Source organism: Bombina bombina, chromosome 2 (assembly GCF_027579735.1).
Source record: "Bombina bombina isolate aBomBom1 chromosome 2, aBomBom1.pri, whole genome shotgun sequence".
NCBI classification, from domain to species: domain Eukaryota; kingdom Metazoa; phylum Chordata; class Amphibia; order Anura; family Bombinatoridae; genus Bombina; species Bombina bombina.
The window spans coordinates 1,416,668,586-1,416,680,697 of record NC_069500.1 but is presented as its reverse complement, the minus strand read 5'-3'; the positions used below and the strand labels follow the sequence as shown (position 1 = coordinate 1,416,680,697).

At 41.7% G+C, this 12,112-nt stretch overlaps 1 protein-coding gene across 4 annotated transcripts in view; it reads right to left on the bottom strand.

Annotated features, from left to right (window-relative positions):
• Positions 1-1,891: 1,891 nt before the first annotated feature.
• DCTN1 (dynactin subunit 1) overlaps positions 1,892-12,112 on the bottom strand; it is a 284,349-nt gene continuing 274,128 nt past the window's right edge. For all 4 annotated transcript variants that reach the window (XM_053704365.1, XM_053704367.1, XM_053704366.1 and 1 more), the window contains one exon: positions 1,892-2,583. In XM_053704365.1, coding sequence (XP_053560340.1) covers positions 2,446-2,583 — 138 coding nt within the window. In that variant the 3' untranslated portion in view covers positions 1,892-2,445. The remainder of the gene's footprint in view (positions 2,584-12,112) is intronic.

Here is a 12,112-nt window from a genome sequence, read left to right as displayed (position 1 = left end):
CCATAATCTTATCCTGTATCTCGTCGATGGGAGTCTCCCATTCAACCATCACACACAGGGATCTACACAAATATGTCGCAGCTCTGGAAATCGCGGCTACAGCCGCTGCTGGTTGAAAAACAAACCCCGTGTGCTGAAACTTTTTTCTTAACATGTTTTCTAACTTATTAAATGACAAACTATCCTCGAGGAACAGTCACCCACAGCTCGAGCTGAGAGTCCGGGATGGGGAACAGTTTCTTAAAGGAAGAAGAAGGGGAAAAGGAAAAACCTAATTGCTCCCATTCATTCTTAATAATATTAGCCATCTTATCAGGAACCGGGAAGGTCTGGGGCACCACCCTGTCCTCGTATACCTTATCAAGCTTAGGAATCGAAGGTTCCTCCGGAAGCTTTGGTTCCGGAACCTCCAGAGTAGCAAGCATCTGCTTCAGTAAAAAGCACAAATTCTCCATCCTAAACCTAAAGTTAGGCTCCTCCATAGCCGGAGGATGAGATGACACGGACTCCGACCCAGAGGGAGCCTCCTCCGAAGAGTCGGAGTGGGCCTCATCATCGTATAACGCCTCTGGCAATTCCATAGGTGTAGACGACCTCTGGGCCTGGCCACTCTGGTACGCTCTACGCTTGCGATTAGCAGAACATGGTAAGGCATGTATCACATTCAATAAGTCGCAACCTTATCGAGGCATGTGGAACAAAGTTGAGCAGGCTGATCTACAAGAACCCCCTCACAATAAACACAGGCATAAGACTTTGATAAAGAGGGAGTACCCTCTAACGCGTCAGAGTCCTCTATAGCTAGCGCTTTTATTATGGACTAGACAATTTAATAAACAGACACCTTTATACTCCAATGGGGCACTCACCACCTCCTATGACATGGGATGCCTCACAGAACCGCCCCTACACTAAGGAGAAACGCGCCAAAACCGGCCTCGTAAATACCCCCGGAAGTCAACCTGAAAGTTCCACCATTGCCAGAGCCTCATCTCGCACATAACGCAGCAATAACACAATAAACAATATCACGTATACACCCCCCTGTTCAATAATCCCCTTACCAGGAATATTAACCCTTGATTCTCTATGTTAAAAGCCGCCACACTGTGGCCCTGTCTTCTGTGTTATTATGTATAAAAAAGGAAACAATCTTGCCAGAATCTTTGCCATGGAACAGGAACACGGCCCTTCAAGTGTGACAGGTTGAAGCATTACTCCTGACATGGACTTGAGTGTAGAAAGCAGGCAGCGAAACTCGTCAACGCTGATTGCTTGTGGAGCTGTTAATATGAGTCGGGATTGTTTCGCAGAAAGACTCTCCCTGCATCTCCAGACTCTAAGTTTCACCCAGTCTCTCACTGAGAGGCTGACAGGATTACTTAAAACGCCAGTCCCATTCCGAACATGACTACTCTCCATAAGAGAATCTTCGGCACTTCTTTGCCATCCTCCTGTGACGAAAGGCAAAGAATGACTGGGGGATGAGGGGAGTGGGGGAGGTATTTAAGCCTTTGGCTGGGGTGTCTTTGCCTCCTCCTGGTGGCCAGGTTCTTTATTCCCAAAAGTAATGAATGAAGCCGTGGACTCTCCTCCCCTTTAGATGGAAAAATATCTTTATTTAAGGAAAGAGAGAATAATATGTAGGAAGTTTAGGAAGTCATCTGTAATATAAATGTTAGTGTTATGTGTATATCATGTGTAAACATAAGTAAGAAAATATAATATATACACACACACACACATATATATATATATATATATATATATACACATAGACACACACACACACATATATATATATACACACAATAATATACAAACACACACACACACATATATACAATTGACCATCAGATCAGTAGTTTCAGGTTAAACAAAAAAAAAGAAGTCAAACAAAGGTCATTTTATTGGAATTTGAAATGTGCAGAAAACAGTTATGACCCTGTTGCAGGACACAACAGACAGACTTCCAACACAAGCACCGAAGAGAATGGTTTACATCATTTTACAGATGTTTGAGAAGAAAAAAAACGGAAAAGCAGAAGAGAAGTCTCCTACTGGCTACTGAAGTCAGATGGGAAACCAAGCAAGGCACCGTCGTCGTTGGCAGCACTATATATCTGTAGTGAGAATGAGCCCATGCAGGCTGACCGTATACACAGCACAGTGCCCATATTAAGTGCTGCAAACCTGCTGCGTCCTGTGCCAGAGGTTACACACTAAGTATTGTTCAAGGCCCTCATATGACAAGTTGTAGGCATAACAATGGCATTAGGGATTAAAGAAAAGTACAGCTAATAAATATTAAAAGCGAGAAGCAGCCAGCACACGCAGACGGAGAGATGTACTCAGCTGACACGGTCCTTCCTATGACCAGTATGCTCCGTATTGCTGGGGTGTGCGGCGGTGCCCTCCCGTGCTCGAGCAGTCACGCAGTATGTTCTAGCAGATCAATCGCTCGTGCAGCTCATACAGTTGTTCTGGGGTCAGCACGAGGCGATGGATTTCTCCCTGGCCTGGTTTACAAGGCAGGCTGACTTTACCGATGTAAACGGTGTCCTCTCTCTTCTCTTCTTTGGCCTGTAATAGAGACGATGAGTAACAGACGCTGCATAACACACAAGGTAACTAACATTTTACTTAAAGGGACAGGTAACCCAAATCTATATTCTTTTATGATTCTGCAGGGGTTTTCAAACCTGTCCTCAGGCGTCCCTAACATTTCAGATTTGCAGGATTATCTGGGGTGAGAGCAGGTTAATAACCACATTTAACTTGTGCTCCGGGTCAGATATCCTGAAAATCTGTCCTTTTAGGGGGACTGAGGATAGGTTTGAAAACCCCTGAGATAGAGCATGTGATTTTAAACAACTTTACAATATACTATCTCATTTGTTTTGTTCTCTTGGTATCCTTTGTTGCCTCATGTTATTGGCTCACCTGATGTGTTCTGCTAGCTCCCAATAGTGCATTGCTTCTTCAACAAACGATACCAAGAGAATGAAGCAAATTAGATAATAGAAATTGGAATGTTTTTTAAAATTGTATAATTATCTTAATCACAAATAAAATTAACATTTCTTGTCCCTAAAAAAACATAATTTATGCTTACCTGATAAATTCCTTTCTTCTGTTGTGTGATCAGTCCACGGGTCATCATTACTTCTGGGATATAACTCCTCCCCAACAGGAAATGCAAGAGGATTCACCCAGCAGAGCTGCATATAGCTCCTCCCCTCTACGTCAGTCCCAGTCATTCGACCAAGAATCAACGAGAAAGGAGTAACCAAGGGTGAAGTGGTGACTGGAGTATAATTTAAAAGATATTTACCTGCCTTAAAACAGGGCGGGCCGTGGACTGATCACACAACAGAAGAAAGGAATTTATCAGGTAAGCATAAATTATGTTTTCTTCTGTTATGTGTGATCAGTCCACGGGTCATCATTACTTCTGGGATACCAATACCAAAGCAAAAGTACACGGATGACGGGAGGGAAAGGCAGGCTCATTATACAGAAGGAACCACTGCCTGAAGAACCTTTCTCCCAAAAATAGCCTCCGAAGAAGCAAAAGTGTCAAATTTGTAAAATTTGGAAAAAGTATGAAGTGAAGACCAAGTTGCAGCCTTGCAAATCTGTTCAACAGAGGCCTCATTCTTAAAGGCCCAAGTGGAAGCCACAGCTCTAGTGGAGTGAGCTGTAATTCTTTCAGGAGGCTGCTGTCCAGCAGTCTCATAAGCTAAACGTATTATGCTACGAAGCCAAAAAGAGAGAGAGGTAGCAGAAGCTTTTTGACCTCTCCTCTGTCCAGAGTAAACGACAAACAAGGAAGAAGTTTGGCGAAAATCTTTAGTTGCCTGCAAGTAGAACTTGAGGGCACGAACTACATCCAGATTGTGTAAAAGACGTTCCTTCTTTGAAGAAGGATTTGGACACAAGGATGGGACAACAATCTCTTGATTGATGTTCCTGTTAGTGACTACCTTAGGTAAGAACCCAGGTTTAGTACGCAGAACTACCTTGTCTGAGTGAAAAATCAGATAAGGGGAATCACAATGTAAGGCTGATAACTCAGAGACTCTTCGAGCCGAGGAAATAGCCATTAAAAACAGAACTTTCCAAGATAACATTTTTATATCAATGGAATGAAGGGGTTCAAACGGAACACCCTGTAAAACGTTAAGAACTAAGTTTAAACTCCATGGTGGAGCAACAGCTTTAAACACAGGCTTGATCCTAGCTAAAGCCTGACAAAAGGACTGGACGTCTGGATTTTCTGACAGACGTCTGTGTAACAAGATGGACAGAGCTGAAATCTGTCCCTTTAATGAACTAGCTGATAAACCCTTTTCTAAACCTTCTTGTAGAAAAGACAGTATCCTAGCGATCCTAACCTTACTCCAGGAGTAACCTTTGGATTCGCACCAGTATAGGTATTTCCGCCATATTTTATGGTAAATCCTTCTGGTAACAGGCTTCCTAGCCTGAATTAGGGTATCAATAACCGACTCAGAAAAACCACGTTTTGATAAAATCAAGCGTTCAATTTCCAAGCAGTCAGCTTCAGAGAAGTTAGATTTTGATGTTTGAATGGACCCTGTATCAGAAGGTCCTGTCTTAGAGGTAGAGACCAAGGCGGACAGGATGACATGTCCACTAGATCTGCATACCAAGTCCTGCGTGGCCATGCAGGTGCTATTAGAATTACTGATGCTCTCTCCTGTTTGATTTTGGCAATCAATCGAGGAAGCAGCGGGAAGGGTGGAAACACATAAGCCATCCTGAAGTTCCAAGGTGCTGTCAAAGCATCTATCAGAACTGCTCCCGGATCCCTGGATCTGGACCCGTAGCGAGGAAGTTTGGCGTTCTGGCGAGACGCCATGAGATCTATCTCTGGTTTGCCCCAACGTCGAAGTATTTGGGCAAAGACCTCCGGATGAAGTTCCCACTCCCCCGGATGAAAAGTCTGGCGACTCAAGAAATCCGCCTCCCAGTTCTCCACTCCCGGGATGTGGATTGCTGACAGGTGGCAAGAGTGAGACTCTGCCCAGCGAATTATCTTTGATACTTCCATCATTGCTAGGGAGCTTCTTGTCCCTCCCTGATGGTTGATGTAAGCTACAGTCGTGATGTTGTCCGACTGAAACCTGATGAACCCCCGAGTTGTTAACTGGGGCCAAGCCAGAAGGGCATTGAGAACTGCTCTCAATTCCAGAATGTTTATTGGAAGGAGACTCTCCTCCTGATTCCATAGTCCCTGAGCCTTCAGAGAATTCCAGACAGCGCCCCAACCTAGTAGGCTGGCGTCTGTTGTTACAATTGTCCAGTCTGGCCTGCTGAATGGCATCCCCCTGGACAGGTGTGGCCGATAAAGCCACCATAGAAGAGAATTTCTGGTCTCTTGATTCAGATTCAGAGTAGGGGACAAATCTGAGTAATCCCCATTCCACTGACTTAGCATGCATAATTGCAGCGGTCTGAGGTGTAGGCGTGCAAAAGGTACTATGTCCATTGCCGCTACCATTAAGCCGATCACCTCCATGCATTGAGCTACTGACGGGTGTTGAATGGAATGAAGGACGCGGCATGCATTTTGAAGCTTTGTTAACCTGTCTTCTGTCAGGTAAATCTTCATTTCTACAGAATCTATAAGAGTCCCCAAGAATGGAACTCTTGTGAGAGGAAAGAGAGAACTCTTCTTTTCGTTCACTTTCCATCCATGCGACCTTAGAAATGCCAGAACTAACTCTGTATGAGACTTGGCAGTTTGAAAGCTTGAAGCTTGAATTAGAATGTCGTCTAGGTACGGAGCTACCGAAATCCCTCGCGGTCTTAGTACCGCTAGAAGGGCACCCAGAACCTTTGTGAAGATTCTTGGAGCCGTAGCCAATCCGAATGGAAGAGCTACAAACTGGTAGTGCCTGTCTAAGAAGGCAAACCTTAGATACCGGTGATGATCTTTGTGGATCGGTATGTGAAGGTAAGCATCCTTTAAATCCACTGTGGTCATGTACTGACCCTCTTGGATCATGGGTAAGATTGTCCGAATAGTTTCCATTTTGAACGATGGAACTCTTAGGAATTTGTTTAGAGTCTTTAAATCTAAGATTGGCCTGAAAGTTCCCTCTTTTTTGGGAACCACAAACAGGTTTGAGTAGAACCCTTGTCCTTGTTCCGACCGCGGAACCGGATGGATCACTCCCATTAATAACAGATCTTGTATGCAGCGTAGAAACGCTTCTTTCTTTATCTGGTTTGTTGACAACCTTGACAGATGAAATCTCCCTCTTGGGGGAGATAATTTGAAGTCTAGAAGGTATCCCTGCGATATGATCTCTAGAGCCCAGGGATCCTGAACATCTCTTGCCCAGGCCTGGGCGAAGAGGGAGAGTCTGCCCCCCACTAGATCCGGTCCCGGATCGGGGGCTCTCGGTTCATGCTGTCTTTGGGGCAGCAGCAGGTTTCCTGGCCTGCTTGCTCTTGTTCCAGGACTGGTTAGGCTTCCAGCCTTGCCTGTAACGAGCAACAGCTCCTTCCTGTTTTGGTGCAGTGGAGGTTGATGCTGCTCCTGTTTTAAAGTTCCGAAAGGGACGAAAATTAGACTGTCTAGCCTTAGCTTTGGCTTTGTCTTGAGGTAGGGCGTGGCCCTTACCTCCTGTAATGTCAGCGATAATCTCTTTCAAACCGGGCCCAAATAAAGACTGCCCCTTGAAAGGTATATTAAGTAATTTGGACTTAGAAGTAACATCAGCTGACCAGGATTTTAGCCACAGCGCCCTACGTGCCTGTATGGCGAATCCTGAGTTCTTAGCCGTAAGTTTGGTTAAATGTACTACGGCCTCCGAAATGAAGGAATTAGCTAGTTTAAGGACTCTAAGCCTGTCCGTAATGTCGTCTAGCGTAGATGAACTAAGGTTCTCTTCAAGCGACTCAATCCAAAATGCTGCCGCAGCCGTAATCGGCGCGATACATGCAAGGGGTTGTAATATAAAACCTTGTTGAACAAACATTTTCTTAAGGTAACCCTCTAATTTTTTATCCATTGGATCTGAGAAAGCACAGCTATCCTCCACCGGGATAGTGGTACGCTTAGCTAAAGTAGAAACTGCTCCCTCCACCTTGGGGACCGTTTGCCATAAGTCCCGAGTGGTGGCGTCTATTGGAAACATCTTTCTAAATATTGGAGGGGGTGAGAACGGCACACCGGGTCTATCCCACTCCTTAGTAACAATTTCAGTTAGTCTCTTAGGTATAGGAAAAACGTCAGTACTCGCCGGTACCGCAAAGTATTTATCCAACCTACACAGTTTCTCTGGTATTGCAACGGTGTTACAATCGTTGAGAGCTGCTAAGACCTCCCCTAGTAATACACGGAGGTTCTCCAATTTAAATTTAAAATTTGAAATATCTGAGTCCAATCTGTTTGGATCAGAACCGTCACCCACAGAATGAAGCTCTCCGTCCTCATGCTCTGCGAGCTGTGACGCAGTATCAGACATGGCCCTAGCATTGTCAGCGCACTCTGTTCTCACCCCAGAGTGATCACGCTTGCCTCTTAGTTCTGGTAATTTAGACAAAACTTCAGTCATAACAGTAGTCATATCTTGTAATGTTATCTGTAATGGCCGCCCAGATGTACTAGGCGCCAAAATATCACGCACCTCCCGGGCGGGAGATGCAGGTACTGCCGCGTGAGGCGAGTTAGTCGGCATAACTCTCCCCTCGCTGTTTGGTGAAATTTGTTCACATTGTACAGATTGACTTTTATTTAAAGTAGCATCAATACAGTTAGTACATAAATTTCTATTGGGCTCCACCTTGGCATTGGAACAAATGACACAGATATCTTCCTCTGAGTCAGACATGTTTAACACACTAGCAAAAAACTTACAACTTGGTTATAATCTTTTTTAGCAAAAAACGTACTGTGCCTCAAAGAGGTACTAACGATTAAATGACAGTTGAAATAGTGAACTGAAAAACAGTTATAGCATCAAACTTTAAAACAACAAAACTTTTAGCAAAGGTTTGTTCCCATTAGTAAAATAACGATAATTAAATTTGACATAAAAAATACAAAGCAACGTTTTTATTCACAGTCACTATAAGAATTCTCACAGCTCTGCTGAGAGAATTTACCTCCCTTCAAAGAAGTTTGAAGACCCCTGAGATCTATCAGAGATGAACCGGATCATGCAGGAAAAATAAAAGTAATTGACTGGTATTTTTTGATGCGTAGCAAAGAGCGCCAAAAACGGCCCCTCCCTCTCCCACACAGCAGTGAAGAGAAACGAAACTGTCACAAATAAATCAAAAAAAACTGCCAAGTGGAAAATAATGCCCAAATATTTATTCACACAGTACCTCAGCAATGTAAACGATTCTACATTCCAGCAAAAACGTTTAACATGATAAATAGTTATTAAAAAGGATTAGTGACCTTTAACAGAGTAGTTCCGGTGAAATACCATCCCCAGAATACTGAAGTGTATACATACATGTCATTTTAACGGTATGGCAGGATTTTCTCATCAATTCCATTCAGAAAATAAAAACTGCTACATACCTCAATGCAGATTCCTCTGCCCGCTGTCCCCTGATCTGAAGCCTTTACCTCCCTCAGATGGCCGAGAACAGCAATATGATCTTAACTACTCCGGTTAAAATCATAGTAAAAAACTCTGACAGATTCTTCCTCAAACTCTGCCAGAGAAGTAATAACACGCTCCGGTGCTATTTTAAAATAACAAACTTTTGATTGAAGTCATAAAAACTAAGTATAATCACCATAGTCCTCTCACACATCCTATCTAGTCGTTGGGTGCAAGAGAATGACTGGGACTGACGTAGAGGGGAGGAGCTATATGCAGCTCTGCTGGGTGAATCCTCTTGCATTTCCTGTTGGGGAGGAGTTATATCCCAGAAGTAATGATGACCCGTGGACTGATCACACATAACAGAAGAAATAAACTTTCATGGATCAAATAGAACAAGCAATTTTACTGTTCAGTTTACTTATGTTATCAAATTTACTTTGTTCTCTTTGTACCTTTTTTAGAAAAGCATTCCTGGGTAGGCTCATGAGCAGCAATAAACTATTGGGAGCTAGCTATGGTCTACACACATATGCCTCTTGTCAATGGCTCAGCCAGCCCCTATGCATGGCACTTTTATATCTCATTATGTTGCAGAGGCTGAATGTCTGTCAATAAAACATGAGACCTTATTGCTATATAAATGTTGTGTGATGTGTCAGGAAACGCTACAGATAACATTTTATTTAGGTCAAGAAACCAAAAAGAATCAGCACACAGAATATTGCACCGTCTGTTATAAGCTGACATTTGTATTGTTACTGTATCAGACAATCACACACACAGAATACTGCACCGTTTGTTATAAGCTGACATTTATATTGTTACTGTATCAGACAATCACACACACAGAATACTGCACCGTTTGTTATAAGCTGACATTTGTATTGTTACTGTATCAGACAATCACACACACAGAATACTGCACCTTTTGTTATAAGCTGACATTTGTATTGTTACTGTATCAGACAATCACACACACAGAATACTGCACCGTTTGTTATAAGCTGACATTTGTATTGTTACTTTATCAGACAATCACACACACAGAATACTGCACCGTTTGTTATAAGCTGACATTTGTATTGTTACTGTATCAGACAATCACACAAACAGAATACTGCACCGTTTGTTATAAGCTGACATTTGTATTGTTACTGTATCAGACAATCACACAAACAGAATACAGCACCGTTTGTTATAAGCTGACATTTGTATTGTTATTGTATCAGACAATCACACACACAGAATACTGCACCGTTTGTTATAAGCTGACATTTGTATTGTTACTGTATCAGACAATCACACACACAGAATACTGCACCGTCTGTTATAAGCTGACATTTGTATTGTTACTGTATCAGACAATCACACACACAGAATACTGCACCTTTTGTTATAAGCTGACATTTGTATTGTTACTGTATCAGACAATCACACACACAGAATACTGCACCTTTTGTTATAAGCTGACATTTGTATTGTTACTGTATCAGACAATCACACGCACAGAATACTGCACCATTTGTTATAAGCTGACATTTGTATTGTTACTGTATCAGACAATCACACACACAGAATACTGCACCTTTTGTTATAAGCGGGCATTTGTATTGTTACTGTATCAATCACACACACAGAATACAGCACTGTTTGTTATAAGCTGACATTTGTATTGTTACTGTATCAATCACACACACAGAATACTGCACCGTTTGTTATAAGCTGACATTTGTATTGTTACTGTATCAATCACACACACAGAATACTGCACCGTTTGTTATAAGCTGACATTTGTATTGTTACTATATCAGACAATCACACACACAGAATACTGCACCTTTTGTTATAAGCTGACATTTGTATTGTTACTGTATCAATCACACACACAGAATACTGCACCGTTTGTTATAAGCTGACATTTGTATTGTTACTATATCAGACAATCACACACACAGAATACTGCACCTTTTGTTATAAGCTGACATTTGTATTGTTACTATATCAGACAATCACACACACAGAATACTGCACCGTTTGTTATAAGCTGACATTTGTATTGTTACTGTATCAGACATTTACACACACAGAATACTGCACCTTTTGTTATAAGCTGACATTTGTATTGTTACTGTATCAGACAATCACACACACAGAATACTGCACCGTTTGTTATAAGCTGACATTTGTATTGTTACTATATCAGACAATCACACACACAGAATACTGCACCGTTTGTTATAAGCTGACATTTGTATTGTTACTGTATCAGACAATCACACACACAGAATACTGCACCTTTTGTTATAAGCTGACGTGTATTGTTACTGTATCAGACAATCACACACACAGAATACTGCACCTTTTGTTATAAGCTGACGTGTATTGTTACTGTATCAGACAATCACACACACAGAATACTGCACCGTTTGTTATAAGCTGACATTTGTATTGTTACTGTATCAGACAATCACACACACAGAATATTGCACCGTTTGTTATAAGCTGACATTGGTATTGTTACTGTATCAGACAATCGCACACACAGAATACTGCACCGTTTGTTATAAGCTGACATTTGTATTGTTACTATATCAGACAATCACACACACAGAATACTGCACCGTTTGTTATAAGCTGACATTTGTATTGTTACTGTATCAGACAATCACACACACAGAATACTGCACCGTTTGTTATAAGCTGACATTTGTATTGTTACTGTATCAGACATTTACACACACAGAATACTGCACCTTTTGTTATAATCTGACATTTGTATTGTTACTTTATCAGACAATCACACACACAGAATAATGCACCGTTTGTTATAAGCTGACATTTGTATTGTTACTGTATCAGACAATCACACGCACAGAATACTGCACCGTTTGTTATAAGATGACATTTATATTGTTACTGTATCAGACAAGCACACACACAGAATACTGCACCGTTTGTTATAAGCTGACATTTGCATTGTTACTGTATCAGACAATCACACACACAGAATACTGCACCTTTTGTTATAAGCTGACGTGTATTGTTACTGTATCAGACAATCACACACACAGAATACTGCACCGTTTGTTATAAGCTGACATTTGTATTGTTACTGTATCAGACAATCACACACACAGAATACTGCACCGTTTGTTATAAGATGACATTTATATTGTTACTGTATCAGACAATCACACACACAGAATACTGCACCGTTTGTTATAAGCTGACATTTGTATTGTTACTGTATCAGACAATCACACACACAGAATACTGCACCGTTTGTTATAAGCTGACATTTGTATTGTTACTGTATCAGACAATCACACACACAGAATACTGCACCGTTTGTTATAAGCTGACATTTGTATTGTTACTGTATCAATCACACACACAGAATACTGCACCGTTTGTTATAAGATGACATTTATATTGTTACTATATCAGACAATCACACACGCAGAATACTGCACCGTTTGTTATAAGCTGACATCTGTATTGTTACTGTATCA